Genomic DNA, 25,319 nt, shown 5'->3' with positions numbered 1-25,319 from the left:
CTTTTTTAATACCTGACCCGTGTTTCGAAGGGTTTTTTGATTGCTATCATTGTTCTTGGTTTCGATTTGTCACTAACATTAAAGTCTTACATTTCTAAACAATATCAATATATGATTGTGTTTGAAGTTTACGTCTGCAGCTGCTATTGTGTAGAGTATTACGATGGTTTTCTTCGTGCTGTCCAGCGATGTTGATATGAATGACGACCCGAAGTAATCTCGAGTAACATGCTCCTCGACCGTTCATTGATCCAGTATGGTGTGGATGGTTGGGCGCAACGTCACAGAGAAAGAAAAAAAATAAAGAGGTAGTGTTTGTTCCTATTATGGACATTTTCCCTCTCTATATATAACTCCTTAATTATATCTGCTCCCTTCCCGGCCACTGCATATCATACTAGTAGCTACTCTAATCATCTCACCGTAAATAAATCTCGAAAAAAAAGAAACTTCTGCTGGAGCGCGACTTCAGCCTCCATGTTCGATCTTCCAGACAACAGGCTATGTCCTCCGGTTCCTAATGGACTAGAAATTATATTCTGTGGCTCCAAGATCTGATAGACAGGTACTATCCGTCAGAGACTGAAGGAGATCATATTGAGGGACTAACGATGCCAACCAAAAACCCTTCATTCCTAACCCCCAAGGAAGAGGGAGTAGATTCGAAGGAGTTCATCTTGGCTTCATCCCCAGCACCGCGTTGAGGTGCGACCCCCCTATTGCCGGGGACAAAGCTCTGAAACCAACCTCATCTTTGTAAATAGTCCCAGTGAGTCCGACTTCATTGCAACAAATACGTTGTGAAACCCTCTATCGTCGCGTGTTTGGGTTTTACACTACAAGTTGGAAGTACCCATCTGAGCCTTGTGGAGATGTCTTGGGAGCTGGAGATGTTGCAGCGTCTTATGTAGATATCAAGAAATTCGATGGACTAATTAAAGGTGAAGTTTCAATGTCCATTGGAATGCTGACACCGTTGGAATGGCCAGTCAGATCCTGCACACATATATAGCTCATGGACCCTGCCTCCTTTCATGACCCCTTTCTCCTACAAGTTTCTAGAGACAGTCAATTAATTAATATTGTTCTTTTTGACCTTCATTCTTTCTCTTTATAGCAAAACCTCCTGAGCTGGTCGATCTCAAGGGGTACATTGGAAAAATTTGGCTGAAGGGCCAAAGCTCTGAAATTGGCGAATATAATATATTGGTTGTTTCACAAGGGGAGATATGGGATACAGCCAGCCAAGGCCCAGGTGTTCTCCTATCCAATCAATTAATTATAGCACCCTTAGGATGAGTCTATGATAAATACCCTTCCTTCTCTTTAGGGAAAAAAAAAAGGAATCACCCTTTAGAGGACCCAAGAAATACTACAGATACCCATACCCTCTTATTTTATTTTGCTCCTTTACATGCTTGATTAAGGGATGTTAGTTTATTTATTAGGTAATAATAATGGGATAAAAGCGGGATCAATCTCTTCTACCTTATTCCTCATCGTCACAAGTCACTAGAGATAACTACCAATGATAATTACAATCTAGATTCAGGAAGTTTTGTGGTCTTGATGTAGGAACTAGTTAGTTGCAGCATTTACTCCTTAGCTATATACTGGAAATTAATAGGAAAAGCATCAAACGGGTCCTGCCATTAGGTAATGTAATAAATATATTGCAAAACGGCCTATAAAGCAATTTCTGGACAGAAATTAAATAAAAAAAAAAGTGATCATCTGATTTATCATTTCACTTAGGATGAAAATAAATAAACAAAGCTCGGCATTATTAAATGGTATAAGAAATAGATTGCTTAGCTGCTACATCCTGGCTGGTTAGTACCTAGTTGAGTAGGTGGCCACTATATATATAAGGTGTAGGTATCTAGTTATCTACAGGGGAGAAGGAGGGTTGCGCCAGGTCGCGCGGCCTGGCCTTCTTGTCTTGCTTACTGTAAGAGATAGTATAGAATGGTGTTAAAAAAAAGTCGAGGGCTGAGCTGAGCAACTCAGGGTGTACTTTGTTAAGCACACTGCTGCTCACTTCTACGGGTGTTACCCCTCATAAAAGTACATAATAGGGAAGTGGGACCGCATCGCGCTACTTTTATATCGGGATCATGACCATACATTACAATAGTTGCGATGTAGCATGTAGAATGGTTAAAAGTAACGGTTTAGGTACTGTTCGCATTTAGTAGAACTACTTGTACAACAGGGTAACGCGTAACAATCCATAAAAGTAGAGAGAAGGTTCCCACTGCCAGTTATCCTCTTAAGCCATTACACCGCCCTTGCAAGTCAATCAAACCACAAGAATGAAAAATACCAGGGAAGAAAAGGGGAATAAAGAAAATGAAAAAGGCCAGGTGCGAGGAAGAGACATCAGAGACAGCAGATTTGGGAGCAGTCTTGGCAGGGCTCCAAATCGAGATGCTGTTCCGCGCCTCCCGACGTGGCAAACCGATAGAATATGTGGAAATATCAGGCCACCTGTCAACAAAGACAAGAGGTCCATTTTTTAAGTCGTCAAATATAAAAGCCGTATCCGTTGATCGTCAGGACTCGCTCAACCCTCAACCTTGTTCTTCTTCTTCTGCTCAACCTTGAGCAACAAAGCACGGTTGATACGTGGCAGGACACCTCCAAAGGCGATGGTCGCTCGAATCAGCGTGTCCAGCTCTTCGTCTCCTCGGATGGCGAGTTGCAAATGCCGGGGAGTGATACGCTTGACCTTGAGGTCTTTGGCGGCGTTTCCAGCAAGTTCCAGGACTTCAGCGGTCAGGTACTCCAGGACGGCAGTCACATAGACAGCAGCTGTGGCGTGGAGAAGAAAGAACATTAGCATGTCGCGACACCGGAATCACTGGAAAGAAGATGACTAATATCATACCTTTGGCACCGACGCGCATCTTATTTTGCGTGTTGTTCTTCAAGAAACGCTTGACACGGCCGCAAGGAAACTGTAAAGAGGCATTCTCGTTAGCTTGGGCTCAAGAAAAACGACCGGTGGACGATGATAGTTTTTTTTTCAAGACAAGGGAGTGACTCGTCGCTAGAACAGATGGTGGCACTACCACCCGTGTCGTCACTTTGGATTGACGCGTATCCAAAGAGAACAAAAAACCCATCAAGCCACCCCTTTTACATGCGAAAAATGCAAAAAATATAGGAAATAACATTTGCAAGCAACCTCGATGTGAATAAAGGAAAGTTGAAGTACCAACCTGCAAGCCAGCCTTTGCGCTGTGGGACTTCTGGGTTTTCCCCGCAGCGTCCTTGGGGGCAGCCTTCCCGCCGATAGACTTTCCCTTTCCGCCAGCCATTTTTAAAAAGTTCGATGTCGTTGTCGCAGTGATGGAAAACTCGCGTCAAGGATGATTGTGAAGCGATCGGACTCGGGCGTGGTGGGCAAATCGATCCGAAAGGCGGGAAAGCACGCGCGTTGTTGATGGATGAAGAAGTTAGAAATGTCTGTCGATCGCACCGCCTTGAAGACAGGCGTGGAGCGTGGAGTCACGCTAGTCCCGATTCGGACCACACCTCAACATCCCATCCAGCGGTCCTGCCTGTCGAAGCACCACGAGGTCGACTGCGAAGAGGACCAACAAATTTCAGGAAAAAAAAAGATACTGAGATCTTGAATATTGCATAGATACATGTCCGTATCTATGCATTGAGAAGTTCCCATGAGAAGCATCTCGGAAGGGAAAGGTAGGAGCCATTGCATCTTGCCTTCCAGCAGGAGCTGTGATCTCTGCGATTGAGAAGCTAATGCTCCACTGCAGAAATGTTATGGTATCGTTCAACGATGATTCCAGTCAGGAATCAATCGTATTGATGTGCCATGAAGGCATCTTGATGTGGAGAAAGTCGGCATTCTTTCCGCAACTCGCCAGGTCTCTTGGTATGAAGGTGGGCAGATGGCAGAAGAACTAGCGGTGGTGGTTGAGGCTGGCTTATGTCATCAGTCACGTGAACAGATCGACCTGCTTGCTCTCTGTGGCAAAGTTAGCGATGACCTGCAACATGGTCTCGGCCCTATATGAAAGTACTAAAATGCCATGTACATTAATATTTTACAATCTACTCCGTACTCAAATACCCAGGTTGGTTTGGCATGAGCTCTTTTGACCGGTATAGGTAGAAATCAAGTTCAAACGAGTCATTGCACAGAATTAATGATTAGTCTACAATCTTATCATTGTTCATGCTGGCAATTTCCGACCTGGAGATGAATAACAAAGAGAACCTCAAGGAAGAAAAAATAAAACCATATTTGTCAGTTCTATTATTTCGAATGGCAAGTACTCCGTACAGTAGCACTCTTATCTGGCTTATCAGGCCGGCCAGATTAGTTAGGTGTTTGTCCTTCTCGCGCAATCGATCTTGCGTCCGTGCCCCAACATCACGTGACGTTCTTCCCAACTGGACAACTCTCCAGTTTCCCCATTGAGATTTTGATTTCAGGATACTTGTCCTCCTCTCCCAGCCGCTCTCCAGTTTCTCTTTTCTCTGCATTGTCCACTGCCAGATCCTGTCAAGGGGCTCCTGAGTCATCGCCGTCACTATGGTTTCTCCTCAAGTGTAAGTGTCACACGACTCTTGATGTTCACAGCGCTATGCAGACTCCAATATGATCGCTTCAGAAACAAAAGTGGAACGGACTTCTCATCACTGATGCAATTGCAATCTACAGCACAAACCTGATCATCATCCTTGCGATGATGCAGGTTTCCAAGAAGATCCCTTTTGACAACCCTGATGTCCTCCTGGGGATCCGGGCCTTGTACATTTTCTCCAATGTCATTATTTTGGGCATCTATCTCTACGTCCAATCCGTGATAAATAAAAAGAAAGGTACGTTAGTCGCGTTCTATTCTCACAGCTCGTGGTCTGGAGAACAAGCAACTGACGGCTCTTTTTCCGAACAGATATGACGACTCTCAAATATGTCGAGCCTGCGCCCGTGGGATCCGGAGAGGAGCCTCGTCCTGTGACGACCACTGTCATGGACTACGATAAGCAGCAGCTGCGGAATATGATCAAGTCGCAGCTGATCAGTGTCGGCATGATGGGTGTGATGCATCTGTGGTTCAAGTACACAAACCCGCTTCTGATCCAGTCCATCATCCCCGTCAAGAGCGCCCTGGAGTCGAACCTGGTTAAGATCCACGTGTTCGGAAAACCCGCCACGGGCGACCTTCAACGCCCCTTCAAGGCTCCGCAGGGCTTCATGGGCATGGCCCAGGGCGAGGTCAAGAGCGACAAGGCATCGATTGAGAACGCGGAGAAGAAGTGGAGAGGTGGCGTCAAGGAGGAGTAAAATCCTCACTGGCAGCGGAGACTGGTGGAGATTTGTGTTGCTCGTGTTTCAGCAAATATGTATACAAGACTTATACTATACTGAACGTGGGCTATGGGGACAGAACCCTGTTATGTCCTGTATCTTAATGTAAACCAAGGCATTAAACCATACTGTCGCAGTTTTTGACTGGCAGTAACAGCGTGAGAGTGGGTTCTGATTCGCGCTGGGGCTCTTGAGGCTCTGCATGCATCAAATGCATTTTCACGCTAGATCAATAGGGCATTGATAATGATTCGCAACATTGCTTACTATTTTTGATTTGAACATGAACCCAGATGGTGTTGCAAGGTCCAACAGCAGAGTGACTAGGCGTAGCCTGCTTGGATCATTCCAGCGTTTGCGCTCTTCCAGAAAAAAAAACATTATATAAGAAAATATTGACTAGCGAAAGCTGGGAGACGACAGATATTAAGTTCGTTTATTGTGGCTGCATTGTCAGAACCCGCACACTGCCACAAGTCCATGACAGCCCATGCAGAGCTAATTTCGAACTCGGCTTTTCCAATCACAGTGACTCGTGGGTTTATAAAGGCCCTGCTATGGGAAGCTCGACGAGATCCTGAATAATGTACCCTTGAACGGACTATTGCCGGAAAAGCCCTGGTTATGCAGAGTGTAAACCAGGTTTGTGTGCGGGGTTGATCTTGACTCGAGATAGAACAAGTCTTGGTGGAATCGTCTCCATTTTTCCTGGCAGATTGGCACAGGTAGGATAGACAACTTGCTATTCAAAGTCAAGGCTTCCAAATCTCCCTTGCTTTTTCGCCCTATGCAAAGAGTCAGCGATCGTCATTTCTTCTGGATGCTGCAATCACGCTGGCAATGATTAGTCAGGTCAGTGAGTCAAAGGTATACGAGATAAGAGACCAAGAAAAAAAAAAGGGAAGTATGTTTTCCAAACATATCACCTGTTTTCGGTGAGTGTTCTGGGGTGGTGCCACCTTATAAGCATCTTATAAATCGCATTATCATACTGCAACCATGGGCAGAACGCCCTACTCGTGCAGTGAGTGGACGGCATGCGGTTGGCCTGGAGTGACCTTGCCGAACCGGTTCACCGTTCCCCAGGACTCCCACAGGCAAAACATCATCTGATTGCCGTCCTCCATCCCTGCTGCCGTACCATGTACGTAGTTGGCCTCCTGCGCCCGCAATGGCAGACAACAATATCGGAAACGCAGACAGCGAATAACCTAGGCAATACTCTCAGAGCTCGGATCTTTGACAGGAGATTCTCGAGGTTGAGGACCCCGATAGCCGCGGGGCAGCACTCTCATTGGCCGTATCGGGCGCTGCCGAGGACAAGCGCAGATGTAGATATCGTGAGTCTCCTGTTTTGCCCGGTGTATGAAACCGGAAAGGCTGTTGGCAACCTGCGAATGCGGCGTGTTTCGGGAGACAGTAGCTGGCAGGGCAATCGAAGCCAAGGGAATTGACATGCGGTGGCCCAGCCCCGTCCACTCGCCCGGTGTGTGTATTTTATCTGGTTGCTGACCCGTCTGTTGCGTCAACAGTCACCGCTCTGCCACTTTTCTTCTGGCTACCCCGCCACTACTGCTGTCTTCGGATCCTTCCCCAGCAGAAAAACTCTCCCTCCATCAACAACTCCCCATCCAGTCCAATTCTACGTGTAGCATAAAAGCCAGTGAGTCCTCCTCTGGATATATTTGTTGGTTATCTCCCTAGCAGGCCGTCTTCCTTCTCAACTCTCTGCTCTCGCGAAGCCCCGCTGACGATTACCCCGCCATCGTAGCTACATCACCGCCAACATGGTTGTCAAGGTAAATACGACTCAACAGCTCCCTGTCGCTCAACAGCTCCAACGCTCACAAAAACGCTGTCTAGATTGGTATCAACGGCTTCGGTCGTATTGGAAGAATTGTACGGTTTCCCTAGTCCATTTTCTTTGCTTTTTCTTCGCTGACGGGAATGTCTCAGGTCTTCCGTAACGTGTAAGCCCTCTGGCATCTATGCTCGCCTTATTCTCGCGGGTGATTCTAATTTATTACTATAGCATTGAGCACACCGAGGCCGACGTTGTTGCTGTCAACGACCCTTTCATTGAGACCCACTATGCTGTATGTAGCCCATGGATTTTTCTGTCCTTTCTTTTTTTCGCAGTTCACTACCATATGGGCTCTGACCGATATTAACGATTTCTCCTTTCGCTCCAGGCCTACATGCTCAAGTACGACACTCAGCATGGCCAGTTCAAGGGCACCATCGAGGTTGATGGCAAGGACCTCATCGTGAACGGCCGGAGGGTTCGTTTCTACCAGGAGAAGGACCCTGCCAACATCCCGTGGTCTGAGACTGGAGCCTGGTACATTGTCGAGTCGACCGGTGTCTTCACCACCAAGGAGAAGGCCTCTGCTCACCTGAAGGGTGGTGCCCACAAGGTCATCATCACTGCTCCCTCTGCGGATGCCCCCATGTTTGTCATCGGTGTCAACCACGAGACCTACACGAAGGACATTCAAATCCTCTCCAACGCTTCCTGCACCACCAACTGCCTGGCCCCTCTTGCTAAGGTGGTTAACGACAACTGGGGTCTGGTCGAGGGTCTCATGACCACCGTTCACTCCTACACTGCTACCCAGAAGACCGTCGATGCTCCCTCTGCTAAGGACTGGCGTGGTGGCCGTACCGCCGCTCAGAATATCATTCCTAGCAGCACTGGTGCTGCCAAGGCTGTCGGAAAGGTCATTCCTGCTCTCAATGGCAAGCTTACCGGCATGTCCATGCGTGTTCCCACCTCCAACGTGTCTGTGGTCGACCTGACCTGCCGCACTGAGAAGCCCGTCACCTATGATGAGATCAAGGCTACCTTCAAGAAGTACGCTGAGGGCGAGCTGAAGGGTTAGTGTCCCCTGCAAACTTGTATTTGTGGTTATTTGTCGATTACTCGTTGGCTAACATCATCGCAGGTATCCTTGGATACACTGAGGACGACGTTGTCTCCTCTGACCTGAACGGAGACCCTCGTTCCTCCATTTTCGATGCCAAGGCCGGTATTGCTCTGAACCCCAACTTCATCAAGCTGATTGCTTGGTACGACAACGAGTGGGGTTACTCTCGCCGTGTTGTTGACCTCATCGGTAAGTGGCAGACACCAGACCCCGTATCCTTCTGTGAGTTCATGAATCTGACAATGCCCAGTCCACGTCGCCAAGGTCGACGGCAACATCTAAGCATCAGGACGGAATTTCAGAAGTCTGCTGTAAATGAGAGCGATATGGAATGCCATTCGCTGACACGGCGCAATATATTGCTGAATTGGGCAGAAATAACCTGTATGTCCATCTGTCGAAGATGGTTGGGTATAAAAACAGAGAAGACGGGTTCAATCTGCGCCGAAGCGTCGGCTCTCGTCACTAGGATTAAAATCAGAGACAAAATAGGAATTAATGAAATACCTTGATGATGATGATGATGATGATGATGATGTCTTGACACCTCCCATGTTGCCTGTCAGTAACTTCGCATTGAAGTAGTGCACAACCTTGGGTTGTGCAGAATGACTAAGCTATGCTCCAGTTGCCGATGGACCCCTCTGATAGGCTGTTGCCGGCTATGGGGAGGTAACCTCCTTAATTATTGAAGGGATTGCACCTTCATGTCCCTTCCCCATGAAATAACTCCATCACAGACCAACTCCCATTCTCCGGCATTCACACCTGTTTCCCCTTTTAAATTGGCCTTGAATTCTTGGTTACTCCTCAATAGTGTTTTTTCTTTTGTCTTTCCTGTGCCGTTATAGCTCAGTCACGTGGCGTCCAAGCTAATTAGACCACATCGGCGGAGTTGTGCCTGCCCTAGGTCACTTACGTCGACATGCATACCCAATAAATGGTGACCCCTATACAAAACCCTCTGTTTTTATAAGGCTTTTTTGGTTATTTTATTCCATCTATCATAGTTTCCGCCATCTGCATTTATTATAGGCTTTGCATTGTTTGTTTCCTTCCTAAGGCTTTCTGACAGCTGCTAATTGCATTATTTCGTTTGAATACCCTGTGCGGCTGTGTTTTCTTTGCAACTGTTGTACAGCCTATCTTCTTCATTTGAGGAGTTGTCTTTTTAGGATAGGAGAGGCCTGGAGATTGGGGTTGTTTGTCTTGTGTTTTTGGTGACTGGCTGCACTTCCACACCTCGTGGCTGTGAAGGGGTCATGAGGCAATACCGGCCTTAGCATTTGTTCAGACAAGGAATCACTCTTTGTCTGTAGTCCTACAAAATGGAGGAGGATGAGGATACAATCATGGGAGAGTCTGGCTTTCAGACTGTTGTCCCAGTTGGTTCAGGTCCTGCTGCGCCGAGCATCAACGCACCGAAACCAGCCGCACCTGAAAAGTCCATGCATATATCTTCGTTACTTGGACGACAACTACACGAACCGTCATTGACAAATCATAGCCCACCATCGACACACGAGTCAACACCTGCTCTGGAGCATCAGGTCCCTCCAGTGAAGGCGCCGACAAGGTCGATCGAAAGGTCGATCGAGGAAGAAGGGCTGAAAATCAAATCCAGCGAAGACTCGGACAGTATCATGGAAGAGAATTCGGACTGGCCCGGAGAAGATACCCCAGTACCTACAGGTTTACCACTTACCTCCCTGGCGACAGGCCTGTGCTACGACATTCGGATGCGGTATCACTGCGAAGTGAGACCCACCGCTGATGTCCATCCGGAGGACCCCCGGCGCATTTATTACATCTATAAAGAATTATGTCGAGCAGGTCTTGTTGATGACCCCGAGTCTTCCAAACCACTTGTACCGCGACCCCTGCAACGCATAGATGTTCGGGAGGCCACAGAAGAGGAGATCCAGTTGGTCCACGCGGCGGAGCATTATACATTCGTGGAGAGCACGAAAGGTAAGTTCTCGGTTAGCTCTTGGCTAGATCATTAATCTGAGAAGCAATTCCAAGATATGCCCGACGATATGTTGATCGCCCTGGAACATACACGCGACTCCATCTATTTCAACCGGCTAACCTTCGCATCTGCATTACTTTCGGCCGGTGGCGCCATTGAAACCTGCCTGGCCGTTGCCACACGGAAGGTGAAGAATGCCATTGCTGTCATTCGGCCACCGGGGCATCATGCCGAGCATAATAAGACAATGGGGTTTTGCCTATTCAACAACGTGTCCATTGCCGCAAAAATCTGTCAGAGACAACTGGGCGAAGCATGCAGGAAGATAATGATTATTGACTGGTAAGATCATCCTAGGACGGAATCTCATTATTGCTTCTAAGCTAACTCCACTAGGGATGTCCATCACGGTAAGGGCCTTGAGAGACTCTGTTCCATTGGGCCTACCCGATAGTGCAGCTTCATAAACTCACACCTCTCAGGCAATGGCATCCAAAAAGCGTTCTATGATGACCCGAATGTGCTCTATATCTCTCTTCATGTGTACGCAGATGGCAAGTTCTATCCGGGCGGAGACGAGGGCAACTGGGATCATTGTGGTGCTGGCGCGGGAATCGGAAAGTGAGTATTGCAGCACCTTCCCTCCCTGAACCGGGAGAATAATTTCTAACCTCCACATAGAAACATCAATATCCCGTGGCCATCCCAAGGAATGGGGGACGGAGATTACATGTATGCTTTTCAGCAGGTTGTCATGCCTATCGCCAGTGAATTCAACCCAGACCTGGTAATTGGTATGTCTTGCCTTTGTTTACTGGTGAGCAAGAGGTGCGTGATGCTGATCTTTGATGCAGTTGCTTCTGGCTTTGATGCCGCAGCGGGTGACGAGCTTGGCGGATGTTTTGTTACGCCAGCTTGTTATGCTCACATGACCCATATGCTTATGACTCTTGCAAATGGCAAAGTGGCTGTGTGTCTAGAGGGCGGCTATAATTTCCGCTCCATCTCCAAATCGGCTCTCGCAGTCACGAAGACACTCATGGGGGAGCCCCCAGATCGACTCATCGCCACTTCAGCCTCCATGCCCGCTGTCCAGGTTGTGAGAAGAGTCATGACGGCACAGTCGAGGTACTGGAAATGCATGTATCCCAAGGTCCCAGAACGGGAGGGGCTGTGGACAGATCGAGTCCACGGTAAGTTTTCTACTATCTGAAATACCAGTGAACGAACTCACTAACAAAGCAGATGTCATCCGCGCATACCAATCCAAACGTCTCTACGACAATTACAAACTTACCAGTCTGTTCATATACCGAAACTCGATCTCCAAATCTTTTGAAAACCAAGTGCTGGCGAGGTTTGCATTCAGTTACTGGTGGTTGAGGAAGTGTTTGTTTTCTGACTAGGATACAGTCCGAATTATGACAAAGCTGTGCCACTGATCGTGATATTCCATGATCCGTAAGTGCCATCTACTCTGGGAAGACATGACCAAATTAATGACTCTCGATCAGGCCTGAAATCATGGGCGTCCCCCACCCTCTCACAAATAAGCTCGAACCTCACAATTGCTGGCTCGTAAGTGACGCTTTACCTCAATCTCATTGATGCCGGCTAACCAGAATAAGGCTGATGTCGTCAAGGACTACATAGAGTGGGCGGTGAGCAAGGACTACGCAGTCATCGATGTCAACATTCCCAAATACGTGACAACGGAGCCGGTAGGTGGTTGATACAGCCTGGCGTAGATGTGATGGGCTAATCAACGCACTTTAGTCGCCTGGGAAGTATGAAGATGAGGACGAGAACCGTCCCACTGCGACCGAGGAACTAGCGGGATATTTGTGGGACAACTACATCGAGTACGAATACTCTCCCACCCCAAAGGCTCAGGGTTACGATCGTCTAACCACTTCAAATCAGGCCAAACGATGCGACTCATATCTTCTTCATCGGTATCGGTGATGCGTTTTTTGGCGTGGCCAACCTATTGATCAACAGAGGTGGGTATCTGCAGCGCACCTGCATTAGGCCTAGGAACTAAAAGTCGGACAGACAGCATCTACCAACGCGTCAATAGCGTCATTTCGTTTGTGGCTGAAAACCCCGTCCGTGCTGTCGCATCACATACCCAAGTCTGGCTTTCTCGATGGTACAAAGATGTAAGTCGATGTGAAGCCGCATCTTGGCCTTTCTTCCCCCTCCTACCCAACAACCCCTACTATACCGAAACGGATACCTGCTTGCAGTTTTTGACCTTTTCTCTTTTCATCAATAGAACTCCCTCGTCTTCGTCTCCCACACCCACGGTGTGTGGAACAACGTCGAAGGCCGTCGGCGGCCATCCAAGCGTTACGGTCGGCTCCTGCGTTCCCCCAAAGCTGGACTGAGCGAGATGCTCGTACACCACAAGAATGAGGTCTTCGACTGGATCGAGTCTCGTGTGACGGCTACGGAGAGTGAAGAATCGGAAGAGAGCGGGGAAGGAAAAGTTGCAGCGGAACTGAAGCCTGCGACAGGCCCTGTCGGAGCCGATTGAGTGACGAGTAAAGGACAAGGAGGCATATGCGGATGTTTGTACCCTTATATTCTACATGCTCACGACTTTCACTATTGAGATAGAATTGAGGTCATAGTAGAAAGGATTCAAGGGAAGGCACGTCTATACTCGAGAACCTTTCACTAAGTTGTCATGGCCGTCCGTGGATTCAGTCTAGTATAGTACGCCTGTAAATCTATCCTCAACACCAAGTGACCTCGATTCCGCAATCCCTCTATGCACATGTTCATGGAGATTGAAGGCTGCTTTGATTGAATAGATAAGATGGTCAGGCCAGAAAGACAGTTTAAGTTTGTTTTGCACTGGTCCATCCCCTTTTATCGAAGTCACCTCCGTCGATAGGACAAAAAGCCCTCCAGACTCAATCTATTCGTGTTTCTTGTGGCACCAGATATGTTTCAGTCGTCGTACTCCTTTGTCTCTTGCGTGCTTTCCCCTGTAGTCGCCGCAGGATGATGACATTTCGCTCCGCTAGCCGCTGACCGCCTTCCGTTAAGCAAACCCACAGCACTATCAACTGCCGGCGTCATATTATTTAATTATTATTGGGGACGCCAGCCTAAAAATAATGGACCAGCGCCACTGAATTGCGGCAAGCGATCACAATAATCCCGCCACGCGCTTACTGATGTTAACTGTCCTCTCCGCACTGTCGTTCGTTCAGCCCGAACTCAGAACTACCTAACCTGCTAGTCTGCGGTGGTGGCTCTTCGGAGTCGCAAGTGGCATCCGCGTTGGGAGTGCTTCATTGCTCTCCCTTGGTTGCTTTGCCCCCTTTCGCTTTTCGCCCTTGCCGCATTCTTTCCTCCCTCTCCTTGACACATTCGCTTTTCCCCCGTCCTGGCTGCATGCCGGTAATTATCTGCAGCGCGGGAAAGACGTGATCTTCGGCTATTTCCCGTTGTGCTTCCCGCAGGGATCTAGCGTGCGACTCCGGATGCCTACAAGGTCCTCTCGGTGCGCGCTGTGGAATGTCTCATTGCTCGGGTCCTACCTTCCAGAATCTCTCTCGCTTCTAGGACGGAAAGGAGCTTGGTCTCAGACTAATATCTCGTATCTCTATTCCTCACATCTACGGCCTCACTCTCGTCTCCTGCCATATCCTCCTTCTGGTCGCCGTTTATACTCCCTTGCTCCCAATACCTCTCCGCTGAGCTCGACGATGTCGGGGGTCGAGCGTATCACAGATCGGCTGGAAAAGCCCGAGTTGGATGATCGCTCCTATCGTGTGATTCGGCTCCCAAACAAGTTAGAGGCATTGCTGGTCCATGATCCGGATACTGACAAGGCGAGCGCCTCTGCCAACGTCAATGTGGGCAACTTCTCGGACGAGGATAACATGCCAGGCATGGCGCATGCTGTAGAACATCTCCTGTTCATGGGGACGGAGAAAGTAAGTGACGATGAAAGCTGCTGGTGTCAGCTAGCAAATGCTAGAAAGACGATTAAGTAACCCTTTCCGTGTTTGTGATCTATACAGTACCCCAAAGAGAATGCGTACAATCAGTATCTTGCGTCTCATTCCGGCTCATCGAATGCCTACACTGGCGCTACGGAGACGAATTACTTCTTCGAAGTTGCGGCAACTGCGGAGGACCAAGGAACAAATGGGCAGTTGACGCCTACGGAGTCGGGCAGTGCCTCGTCATCGTCGAGCAACTTAGTCCCACCGCTGTACGGTGCACTGGACCGCTTTGCCCAGTTCTTCATCTCTCCTCTGTTCCTGGAATCGACTTTGGATCGTGAATTGAGAGCGGTGGATTCGGAGAACAAGAAGAATCTTCAGAGCGACATCTGGCGCCTGATGCAGCTGAACAAAAGTCTTTCTAATCCCCGCCATCCTTATCATCACTTTTCAACCGGTAATCTACAGACCTTGCGAGACGAGCCGCAGAAACGAGGCATCGAGGTTCGCAGCGAGTTCATCAAGTTTTACAAGAAACATTACTCCGCAAACCGCATGAAGCTGGTGGTCTTGGGACGGGAATCACTGGATGAGCTGGAGCGATGGGTGGTCGAACTGTTCTCTGAGGTGGAAAACAAGGATCTTCCTCAAAATCGGTGGGACGATGTCCAGCCCTTCTCTCCAGAAAACCTCTGCACGCAGATCTTCGCGAAGCCCGTCATGGACTCGCGATCGATGGACATTTATTTCCCGTTCCTCGATGAGGACGACTTGTACGAATCGCATCCCAGTCGGTATATAAGCCATTTGATCGGTCACGAGGGCCCGGGCAGCATCCTAGCGTATATCAAGGCAAAGGGCTGGGCGAACGGGCTCTCTGCTGGTGCCATGCCCATATGCCCCGGGTCTGCGTTCTTCACCATTTCCGTTCGCCTGACCGAGGATGGGCTGCAGCAGTACCGTGAAGTGGTCAAAGTGATTTTCCAGTATATCGCCATGATCAAGGAGCGGCCACCCGAGCAGTGGATTTTTGACGAGATGAAGAATCTGGCCGAAGTCGATTTCCGGTTCAAGCAGAAATCGCCTGCGTCTCGGTTTACGAGCCGCCTGAGCAGCGTCATGCAGAAGCCTTACCCCCGAGAGTGGTTGCTGAGCGGTAGCAATTTGCTGAGAAAGTTCGATCCAGAAGCAATCAGCCATGCTCTGTCATACCTTCGTGCCGACAATTTTAGGCTCATGATTGTGTCTCAACACTTCCCTGGAAACTGGGACTCCAAGGAGAAGTGGTATGGAACGGAATATAAGGTTGAAAAGATTCCAGAGGACTTCTTATCGGACATTCGCGGCGCTTTGGCATCCACTCCCGAGACCCGAATTCCTGATCTGCATATGCCACACAAGAACGAGTTCATTCCGACGCGCCTGTCTGTTGAGAAGAAGGACGTGCCGCAGCCCGCCAAGGCGCCGAAACTCATTCGTCATGATGACCACGTCCGCCTCTGGTACAAGAAGGATGATCGATTCTGGGTCCCCAAGGCCACGGTCCATGTCACCCTCAGGAATTCGCTTGTCTGGGCCACGCCAGCCAATCATGTGAAAGCGAAGCTCTACTGCGAACTTGTGAAGGATGCTTTGGTTGAGTACTCGTACGATGCTGAGCTGGCTGGTTTGGACTACAACCTCTCGGCGAGCATATTTGGCTTGGATATTTCCGTGGGCGGATACAACGACAAGATGTCGGTGCTTCTGGAAAAGGTGGTGACTACGATGCGTGATCTGGTGATCAGCCCGGACCGCTTCAAGATCATTAAAGAACGCTTGACCAGGGCGTACCGTAATGCGGAGTATCAGCAGCCGTACTACCAAGTCGGGGATCTGACTCGATACCTGACCGCGGAGAAGACATGGATCAACGAGCAATATGCTGCGGAGCTGGAGCATGTCGAGGCAGAGGATGTGTCGGCATTCTTCCCCCAGCTTTTGCAACAGAATCATATTGAGGTTTTGGCCCATGGAAATCTATACAAGGAGGATGCCCTGACGATGACGGATATCATCGAGTCAACTTTCCGCAGTCGTCCTCTCCCACAATCGCAGTGGCATGTGCGGAGAAACATCATCTTCCCGCCTGGGAGCAATTACATTTATGAGCGGACATTGAAAGACCCCGAAAACGTCAACAACTGCATTGAATATTATCTCTTCCTTGGAAGCATCACAGACACCGTGCTTCGTGCGAAGCTCCTGTTGTTTGCGCAGATGACGGAGGAACCTGCATTTGACCAGCTCCGGAGCAAGGAACAGCTGGGATACGTCGTCTGGAGCGGTGCGCGATATTCTGCCACCACGGTGGGCTACCGCGTCATTATCCAGAGTGAGCGAACGGCGGACTACCTGGATTCTCGCATCGATGCGTTCCTGAGTTCCTTTGGCGAGACTCTGGAAAGCATGACTGAGGAAGAGTTCGAGGGCCACAAGCGTAGTATCATCAACAAGAGATTGGAAAAGTTGAAGAACTTGGGATCCGAGACCTCTCGGTTCTGGTCGCATATCGGCTCGGAATACTTTGACTTTGTGCAGCATGAGATAGATGCTGCAGCGGTCAGGGCCTTGACCAAGCCGCAGCTCCTTGAGTTCTTCCGGCTGTACATCGATCCTGCATCTCCTACGCGCGCCAAGGTTTCCATTCATCTGAATGCACAGTCCGTTGATCCTGCCAAGAAGCCTCTGGATCCTGCAGACCAGAGATCTAAGCTCTTGTCTGCTCTGGAAGGGGTTTTCTCTTCTAAAGGTATTTCCGTGGACACGGAGAAACTGGCGGCTGCCATCAAACAGGTTGATCTGTCTGCCAGCAACCAGGACGGTATCTTGACCGCTGTCCAGGCTCTACTCGTCTGTGACCTGAAGCTCTCTCACGATCAGGTGCAGCCTCTCCTCGAACGCATCAAGCAGACTCTGGAGTCGCATTCGAAGCGATTGGGCTTTGCCGATGCAAACGCAGAGGGAGCGGCTAGCAAACATATCCAGAAGACCAACGGCGTCAATGGCGTTGGCCATAACAAACCAATCTACATCACCAATGTCTCTGAATTCAAGGCCCGTCTGCCTGTGAGTGCCGGACCTTCTCCAGTCACCGATCTCAGTGAGTTCGAGGACTTCGAGTCGAAGTTGTGAGAGACGTCTGCCGCTTGCAGCGAAGAAATATCATTGCGACTACTGTAACGATACAGCGCGACTTATATGGATGACATATCACGTGCGATCTACGATTTGCATTAGACTTGCATTGCTTGGGGAGCAATAAATGTGAGGAGCTTTAGAGTGATAGGCGCTCACTGTAGATTACTGTCGTGGTCTGTAAATATAGATGGTGTTGGTAGACAGTAGAATAGCTTATTTAAAAATAAAATTGTTCCTGATGCATCCATCGGTTGGCAACTCGCAGACGAGATCTGCATGATAAAGCACGACGTGTCTGTCAGGTCTGTCAGTCTTGGCGCGGCCGAATGTTTTCGCGGAGCTCACCTTCATCCCAGCTTGCGGACATCGATCTCCGATCTCCACCATAGCTTCCCAATCTCTACTCTGAGTACCCTCCTTCGTGCGGGCGTGGTCGCCTTCCCATCAGAGCAGTCTTAGTCTTTCCTTGATTTCTGTTCGTACAAAAGTCGCCCAAGATGTCGACAATTACAGAAATTGCTATGCAAAGCTCAAGGCCGTAAGTCATGCACACCAAGCTTGCGATGTCGCGACACCGCCAGAGACCTTTCACCTTCACCTTGTCTAGATTTTTACTTTCGATATTTCAAATTACAGCCTGGCTAATAGTCTAGGTGGTAGACCCATCATCCCCAAGGACTTCTGCGCCAAGCAACCTCCCACGATTCGCCTGTACCCTCTTTCAAATTACACCTTTGGCACCAAGGAGACCCAGCCAGAGGAAGATCCGTCGGTATTGGCCCGTCTAAAGCGGCTGGAAGAGCACTACGAGAAGTATGGCATGCGACGGACCTGCGAAGGGGTGCTGGTCTGCCACGAACACAACCACCCGCACGTGTTGATGTTGCAGATCGCCAACGCTTTCTTCAAACTGTACGAAGTCTATAAATTCTATATGTCTGCACTGCAAGCGACTCGCTGACGCGCTTCACAGACCGGGTGATTATCTGCATCCTGACGATGACGAAATCGAAGGCTTCAAGGCCCGTCTGAACGAGCGCCTGGCCCCTGTTGGATCGCAATTCTCCGGCGAGGGCGTCAACGAGGACTGGGAAATTGGCGACACGCTGGCGCAGTGGTGGCGGCCCAATTTCGAGACGTTCATGTATCCTTTCCTACCGGGCCACGTCACGAGGCCGAAGGAGTGCAAGAAACTATACTTTATCCAGCTTCCGAAGAAGAGTGCGTAGAAGCCCTTTCTCAGGCTTGCTGTCAGTTTTCATATACTAATGCCATGCTTCTCTCCTCTTCAGAGGTTCTCTCCGTGCCCAAAAACATGAAGCTTCTCGCCGTTCCCCTCTTCGAACTGTACGACAACACAGCCCGCTACGGCCCCCAGCTCTCAGCGATCCCTCACCTCCTGTCCCGATACAATTTCGAATTTGTCGACGAGAACGACAATGTCGTTGCCGTGACACCGGGCACTCCATCCCCGGGGATCGAAGCGTTACGCACCAAGGTTCTTGCCGGAGGAGGGGAGGCTGGAGAAGGGCAGGATACGGGAATGGAGGATTATAAAGAAGGCGGCGCAGGCGAAAATGGCAATGAGGGTTGAATGCTCCTGTCGTCGGGGATAAGCTAGATGCGATCCCCACCCCTCACCTCACTTCTATTTCTATCTTCTCTTTCTCTTCCACCACTCTAATGCCCCCCATATCCCATATCTTCGTTGTTATTGAAAAGCGTTCTGAGAAACAGAATAGGCAGGGTATGCTTTTTAGACTCTGGACATCACATTTGCATTCGGGGAAAAGTTGCTGCTTTCGATCGATCGATTAATGAGGACGGCACATACCTAAGCCTCTTTTTTTTGTACTCAATGGATGAGATGACGCTGGCGTTAGGAGCAGGGAATTCAATTGCATTTGATGATTTTGATGATCTTTCTTGTTTGCTTTATTTTTTCCCACTTTCATTTGATTTTGACTTTGATTTTGATTTTCACTGGGTCGTTTATTTTAGAATCTACAGTTACTAAACCACCTGAATTGGTGTCAGAGGAGAAACAGAGAGAGAATGAAACAGACAGAGAGAGGAAATAGACCTACATATTATGAGAGTGATAGGCACGTGATATGATGCCAAGGATCTCTACATCTCGCATGAACCTCTCATCTCTCCCAGTCTCCACAAAAGCGAATCATCGATCATCGATTGGGTGTGTGTCTGTACTATCTACCAGATGCTCTTGCTCTAAGAAATTGATTTCCATTTCCCAGACCGAATCAAATCAACGTTTCCAATGAAGAGAAACCACCACAGCACCATGATGTGAACATTCAAAAGAAAAGCGATAACACTACGACGAAGGAATGAACATATTATAGTACAGTACATATGTTCTGAGCTGAGTCTCGAGCTTAGATACATATACTACTGCCGTGAGAACTGCACTGTATTGCAGCCATCCATGGTGAACAGGGGCCCTGCGTCGCGATCTAAGCAAGGTATGTATGTGTGTACATGTACAGTACAGTACATCTTCGTACAGTTCACTTGACATGCGATGACAGATAAAGCAATATACTGACTTAGCTTTAGCATGGTATGTACATATTTCTCCCCTATCTACATCGTCCATACATGCATGCATGCATCATATACATACACCTCTGCAGGTCCATGGGCTGTATACAGATGGTCATGTATACATATGTATACGTGCATGCTTTTATCAACATCCTTCTGAACACATATGATTGTTGATTATTATTCGCTGCTGTTGTCGTTGTTGTTGATGCTGATGAGGGAAAAACCATGGCAATAAAGTGAACAATGCAGAGCACGGCATTTGAAATGTAAGTGAGAAAGAAGGGTCGAATTGAATTATCCTTTCAATCGAGTCTTTTTTTTTATTGTATAATGAAAAAAAAATATGACTAAAATCGTGATGATTGCCAACAGGCGACGGCAACCGCCCTTGCAGTGGGTGCCAGAAACGAGGAATGGACTGTGCATATGCGGAACTTTGGGCTGTTTTCGCGACGAGAGGTGAGTTAGCCTGCATATATCCTCAAATCAAATGAAGCTAGCTGCTGTTCTAACACACGTGCTCGCTGTTACTAACAGAGTGGAATCCTGTCGAAGCTGGATACGTGTCTCGGGATGTTGAGACATCGGAGGATGCTGCAGCGACGGCTGGTCGGAATCAAGGTACGTACTGTACTGTACAATAACTGAGATAAGGGTTGTCATCCTTGTACTACAGCCCTGACACGAGCTACAGGATCCATATCCATATCCTTCGTGAATGAAACCCCCAGAGTTGAAAGCAACTACACGATCATCCCAGCAGACAAGCATCCATCCGATCCAGCCAGCTCACCCAGTGCGTCACTGTCTCATCGTACTCCCACCTATTCGAACCTCCAGAGTCCCGCTGCTGCTGTATCCTCTCCGCATGGTGAACTGCAACCATCGTTCCCGTTAATCCACCCCATTACATCCCCCGCAGACGCCTTCTTCATGAACCGATACTGCACCGTCATCGGGCCCTGGTTCGACCTGTTCGATGTCCGAAGGAGGCGCTTCTCGCTGGAGGTGCCGCATCTAGCGTTGCAGAATCGCCTGCTGCTCCTCTCGGCGATGGCCTGCGCGGCCAGGCAGCACCATCTCACCTCGTCTCAGCCAGTCAAGACGGCTCTGACGTACTACGACGAGGCGCTGCAGTTGCTGGGGTCCTCGTTGAAGGACTTTTCGCGGTCGTCGTCTGCGGCAGTGTTTGCGTCCTGCCTGCTGCTGGCTCATTGTGAGATGATTGGCGCGAGTACCCGCGACTGGCATCTTCATCTTTCAGGGGCTCTGTCGCTTGTGACGACGTATGGCTGGCATAGATGTACGGACGGGCTGGGACAGGCTTGTCTCTGGATCTACTATCGAATGGATATTTTGTCCTCCCTCGCAACTGCAGAAAGCACCAGGCTTCAGACAAACCTCTGGGACACTACCGGAGACGGCGTCCGCTGGACCATCGAGTCCTGGTCAAACCACGCTGTGCTTCTCCTGGCCGAGGTCCACAACCTGCTCTGCGACGTTCGCGAAGGAAACGGTTCATTCGCAACTCTCCTTGAGCGATGGCAGAAGCTGGGCTCGCGCATTGAGCAGCACGAGCAATCGCAGCCCCTCGAATTCCAGCCCCTGGCCGTCCTCGACGCCGAACCAACAAGCAACGAGCAAAACCCGTTCCCGTCTGTGTTGTACATCAACGAAGCCGTCAGCGCCGCGATGCAGACGTTCGATCTCGCTCGGCTGCTGCACATCCTGGCACGGCCCGAACGCAGCCACCAGGAACGGGCAGCCAGACTGGTGCGCAACGGCGAGATTCAGGCCGAGATATTCGTCGTGCGCGTCATCGCAAACAGCATCGCTAACCGCGGCGCGATCAACTGGGTCAACGCGGTACAGTTGCTGCACACGGCGGGGATGGCGCTGGTGGGATGGCTGCGTCGGAAGGCACTGCTGCGATGTCTTGAGGACATCCAGGCGGAAACGGGCTGGAACACGCGACACAATATCGACGCGCTGCTCGAGTGGTGGGGGTGGGCGGCGCCTCTTCGACAGAGGGGCCAGACGTGGAGGGAAGTCCATGAGGAAATAGGACCCCGTCAGAGGATCGGGGACTTTTTGCTGCGCATGTTTGAGTCAAAGGATCAAACGGGCAGACTTGAAATGCCATCACTCTGCTGAGGCCCGTGGGGAAGCCCCATATCATGATGGCAAGCTTCGATTTAGCCATTTAGCCGGTTGCAGTCCGGAGTCTGGAGCCTAGAATCTGGAGTCTGGACACTTCCCCGGAAGGAAAGTGGGCCCGTCACCCCAGAACCTTCAACCCCGGGATTTGAGCACGTGCCACATCCTCCACGATCTGCTCATTACCGACCTGTCGAATCAGAGCATGCGATGCGACGCGACGAGACGAAACGAAGATGAAGAGAGGAGAAAAGATTAATGTCCGGGGAAAGCATGCAATTATGGAGACAAGACAAAGTGCGGGTCGTGTGCTTTCTCCGCAGTGTCGGAAGAGCACTGCGTTCAGAAATCTACATACATAAACCACAAGCCATGCGAATGCTGAAGCCTCACGATCATCTTTGTGTCTTGTCTTTTGGACCTGGTAGTATTCTTTGATGTCAAGATGAGAATCACACCGTATACTGCGACCCTTGGAGGGTTGAGCGGGTTTCCGCTGCAGATGGCTGTTGCATCGATTGGTAAGTATTCAGAAAGCTGAGTTCTTTTTTTCCCCCGTCTTTTTACATGCTAATGAAGCCAGCAACATGCGCATTCTGGCTATTCGGATACGACATGAGTGTATGTCAACATGTTCCAATGCCCGTCTAAGAAAACAAGATAGATTCTCTGACAATCGTTACAGGTCATGGGGGGCGTCATCACCGAAGAGCCCTTTCTTTCCGTCTTTCCGGAAACAAAAAATGCAACCGTCCAGGGCATTATCATCGCTCTGCTAGAGCTCGGTGCCCTGATCGGGTCTATCCTGTGCATGCTCTACGCAGACCGGCTGGGCCGACGTGCAACCGTCTGGATCGGAATGGGGTTTATGATTGTTGGCGCCGTTCTGCAGACGTCTGCCTGGCATGTCGCGCAGCTCGGGGTTGGCCGCGTCTTGTCGGGGATTGGGCTGGGGCTTCAAGTTGCGACCGTCCCGACGTGGCAGAGAACGGAATTTGCTCCTAGCTCATCAATCAGTCATGGATACTAACGCTCCAACAGGCGAGTGTGCTAAGCCCAAAACACGAGGTCGATGGGTGATGATCGAAGGCGGATTGCAGACAAGCGGAGTAGCCTGCGGCCAATGGATCGGCTATGGCTTCTTCTTTGCCCAAGGCCAGGCGCAGTGGCGCGGACCGGTGGGAATCCAGCTAATCCCAGCCGTGATCGTCTTCTGCTTCATCATGTTTCTGCCAGAGTCACCCCGCTGGCTCATCAAGCACGGGATGCTGGCCGAAGGCACCCACAACCTGGCAAAGCTTCGCGGCCTGCCAGAAGACGACCCGCTGCTGGTAGAAGAGCGGGAGGCGATCGTCGCGTCATTCGAAGCCCAGAAGTCCGAAGCTCCTTTCTCCTACAGGGAGCTATTGCAGAACGGCAAGACGCAGACGTTTCGCCGCGTATGCCTGGCCTTCTTCATCCAGGCCGCGCAGCAACTGTCCGGCATCAACCTGGTGTCGACCTACGCCAACCAGATCCTGAGTACCAGCTTCAACCTAGACGCCAGCATGTCGCATCTGATTGCTGCATGCGGCGGCGCCGAATACGCGATCTGCTCCTTGCTATCGGTGGTCTTGATCGAGGGTCTGGGCCGTCGCCGAGCGTTCCTGATCACCGCCACAGGCATGACAGCCTGCTTCATCGTGATCCCGATTCTGCTGTCAACAGGGTCGCGGCCGAACCAGCTGGCCGCAGCTGGGTTACTGTTCCTGTACAACACCTTCTTCGGCCTGGCCTGGGTAGGCGGGCCATTCATGTACTCGGCAGAAATCGCGCCGTTGCGGTGCCGGGCACAGATCAACGGCATCGCCGCGGCAGCAAACTGGATCTTCTGCTTCGTGGTGGTGATGACGATCCCGCCGGCATTCGCCAACATCGCGTGGAAGACGTATATCATCTACGCGGTCTTCAACGCGTGCTTTATCCCGATCATTTATTTCTTCCTCGTGGAGACGAAGCAGCGGTCGCTGGAGGAGCTGGACGTCATCTTTGCGGCGCCGGGAGACCCCGTCAAGAACGAGAAGCGCATGCCGCGGAATATCACGGCGGCGGAAGCAAGAGAGGCTCTGGGGCTGGAGATGACTGAATATCAGGAAAAGGGCACAACGGCGGAGCAGGTGGAGACGGCTGTGTCGGTTGCTGACAAGCAAAGTCGTTAATTCGACATACCAGAGGAAGTCATGAAGTATGTATGTACATACATACATACATGTATGAGTACAATCTTAAAAGTAAACGCTGTATGTGCATAATTCAAGTTTCCTTTATGTTTCTTTCAGTAGTCCAACCAGGTCGATTGAAGCCGGTTAAGTGAGAGTTCCACAGTTCAGTCAAGTCAGATCCTTTATAAAGAGAATCGGACAAAGTATGAGTCTCTCCATTCTTTCTCACTGTAAACCATTGTAAACTCTCCGCAAAGCCTGTATTACACAAAGAATTCGGACAAAGTGATAGTTTCCCAGTCAGGTCAACTCAGGTCTCCCCCATCAAGTCAGGTTACGCAAAGAACTCGGACAAAGTGAGGGCTTCATACCTAGCTAGTCAGGCCAGCTCAAGTCTCCCCATGAGGAAATTCGGATAAATAAGTTTCTCCATTCTTTCTTAATTTCAACCATAAATAGCCGTCAGGCCTTGTTCATGATGAAGAGGAAGGCAGAAAAAGCGAGGGTTTCATGAATCGAATCATACTTATGTAGTCAGGTCAGCTCAGGTCTCTTTCTCTGCCCACGTTAAGTCAGGTTTCCACTTGGACAAAGTGATTGTTTCCCAGTCAGATCAGCCCAGTCCCTGTCCCCCATTGAGTCTAGTTGTATGAAGAATTCAGAAAAAAAAAGTGATAGTTTTATACTGAGTCAGGTCAGCTGAAGTCGAGATCTCCCCGTTCCGCGAAAAGAAAATCTGGACAAAAGTGAGAATTCGGATTTGCCAGCCATATTCTTACATTGCCTATCAAATCAGGTCAAGTCAGGTCAGGTCAGGCAGGTCAGATTATATGATGTATGTACATACTGTAAATTTCTGCCTCCTTGAATCGAGTATCTATATATCTATCTATTTTATTCTATCCTGGTTACCATATCAAGTTAAGTTATTACAATACATTCAGTATGTAACTACATAGTTTCAAGTTTCTACTACAAGAAAAATAATGAATACATTAT

The 25,319-nt window shown here is 49.6% G+C and overlaps 9 protein-coding genes across 9 annotated transcripts; 8 read left to right on the top strand and 1 right to left on the bottom strand.

The window, feature by feature from the left end:
* Positions 1 to 2,566: 2,566 nt before the first annotated feature.
* VTN77DRAFT_7048 (uncharacterized protein) lies at positions 2,567 to 3,323 on the bottom strand (the record flags this gene model as incomplete). The annotated part of the gene is made up of 3 exons (XM_069423394.1): positions 2,567 to 2,814; positions 2,891 to 2,960; positions 3,225 to 3,323. 3 exons carry the CDS (start codon positions 3,321 to 3,323, stop codon positions 2,567 to 2,569), a joined length of 417 nt encoding a protein of 138 aa, XP_069275678.1.
* Positions 3,324 to 4,567: 1,244 nt separating this feature from the next.
* Positions 4,568 to 5,323, top strand: VTN77DRAFT_7047 (uncharacterized protein; the record flags this gene model as incomplete). The annotated part of the gene is made up of 3 exons (XM_069423393.1): positions 4,568 to 4,584; positions 4,697 to 4,857; positions 4,932 to 5,323. The coding sequence occupies 3 exons, from the start codon at positions 4,568 to 4,570 to the stop codon at positions 5,321 to 5,323; spliced, it is 570 nt and encodes a 189-aa protein (XP_069275677.1).
* Positions 5,324 to 7,134: 1,811 nt separating this feature from the next.
* On the top strand, positions 7,135 to 8,556 carry VTN77DRAFT_7046 (uncharacterized protein; the record flags this gene model as incomplete). Its single annotated transcript, XM_069423392.1, has 7 exons — positions 7,135 to 7,146; positions 7,211 to 7,246; positions 7,304 to 7,317; positions 7,380 to 7,443; positions 7,540 to 8,224; positions 8,293 to 8,463; positions 8,525 to 8,556. The coding sequence occupies 7 exons, from the start codon at positions 7,135 to 7,137 to the stop codon at positions 8,554 to 8,556; spliced, it is 1,014 nt and encodes a 337-aa protein (XP_069275676.1).
* A 1,046-nt stretch (positions 8,557 to 9,602) lies between these two features.
* Positions 9,603 to 12,785, top strand: VTN77DRAFT_7045 (uncharacterized protein; the record flags this gene model as incomplete). The annotated part of the gene is made up of 14 exons (XM_069423391.1): positions 9,603 to 10,245; positions 10,300 to 10,588; positions 10,643 to 10,656; positions 10,729 to 10,867; positions 10,928 to 11,040; positions 11,101 to 11,439; positions 11,492 to 11,603; positions 11,660 to 11,707; positions 11,761 to 11,824; positions 11,875 to 11,967; positions 12,023 to 12,108; positions 12,170 to 12,249; positions 12,302 to 12,408; positions 12,525 to 12,785. 14 exons carry the CDS (start codon positions 9,603 to 9,605, stop codon positions 12,783 to 12,785), a joined length of 2,388 nt encoding a protein of 795 aa, XP_069275675.1.
* Positions 12,786 to 13,743: 958 nt separating this feature from the next.
* Positions 13,744 to 17,385, top strand: VTN77DRAFT_7044 (uncharacterized protein; the record flags this gene model as incomplete). The annotated part of the gene is made up of 2 exons (XM_069423390.1): positions 13,744 to 14,199; positions 14,287 to 17,385. The coding sequence occupies 2 exons, from the start codon at positions 13,744 to 13,746 to the stop codon at positions 17,383 to 17,385; spliced, it is 3,555 nt and encodes a 1,184-aa protein (XP_069275674.1).
* Positions 17,386 to 17,888: 503 nt separating this feature from the next.
* On the top strand, positions 17,889 to 18,985 carry VTN77DRAFT_7043 (uncharacterized protein; the record flags this gene model as incomplete). The annotated part of the gene is made up of 4 exons (XM_069423389.1): positions 17,889 to 17,929; positions 18,052 to 18,303; positions 18,365 to 18,612; positions 18,684 to 18,985. 4 exons carry the CDS (start codon positions 17,889 to 17,891, stop codon positions 18,983 to 18,985), a joined length of 843 nt encoding a protein of 280 aa, XP_069275673.1.
* Positions 18,986 to 20,375: 1,390 nt separating this feature from the next.
* VTN77DRAFT_7042 (uncharacterized protein) lies at positions 20,376 to 22,116 on the top strand (the record flags this gene model as incomplete). The annotated part of the gene is made up of 3 exons (XM_069423388.1): positions 20,376 to 20,421; positions 20,500 to 20,583; positions 20,657 to 22,116. The coding sequence occupies 3 exons, from the start codon at positions 20,376 to 20,378 to the stop codon at positions 22,114 to 22,116; spliced, it is 1,590 nt and encodes a 529-aa protein (XP_069275672.1).
* A 448-nt stretch (positions 22,117 to 22,564) lies between these two features.
* On the top strand, positions 22,565 to 23,149 carry VTN77DRAFT_7041 (uncharacterized protein; the record flags this gene model as incomplete). Its single annotated transcript, XM_069423387.1, has 3 exons — positions 22,565 to 22,640; positions 22,703 to 22,740; positions 22,805 to 23,149. 3 exons carry the CDS (start codon positions 22,565 to 22,567, stop codon positions 23,147 to 23,149), a joined length of 459 nt encoding a protein of 152 aa, XP_069275671.1.
* Positions 23,150 to 23,198: 49 nt separating this feature from the next.
* On the top strand, positions 23,199 to 24,317 carry VTN77DRAFT_7040 (uncharacterized protein; the record flags this gene model as incomplete). Its single annotated transcript, XM_069423386.1, has 1 exon — positions 23,199 to 24,317. One exon carries the CDS (start codon positions 23,199 to 23,201, stop codon positions 24,315 to 24,317), a length of 1,119 nt encoding a protein of 372 aa, XP_069275670.1.
* Positions 24,318 to 25,319: the final 1,002 nt, after the last annotated feature.

Source organism: Rasamsonia byssochlamydoides, assembly GCF_041956645.1.
Source record: "Rasamsonia byssochlamydoides strain NRRL 3658 unplaced genomic scaffold VTN77scaffold_56, whole genome shotgun sequence".
NCBI classification, from domain to species: domain Eukaryota; kingdom Fungi; phylum Ascomycota; class Eurotiomycetes; order Eurotiales; family Trichocomaceae; genus Rasamsonia; species Rasamsonia byssochlamydoides.
The sequence above is the reverse complement of the archived record's forward strand: the minus strand, read 5'-3'. Positions and strand labels throughout refer to the sequence as shown.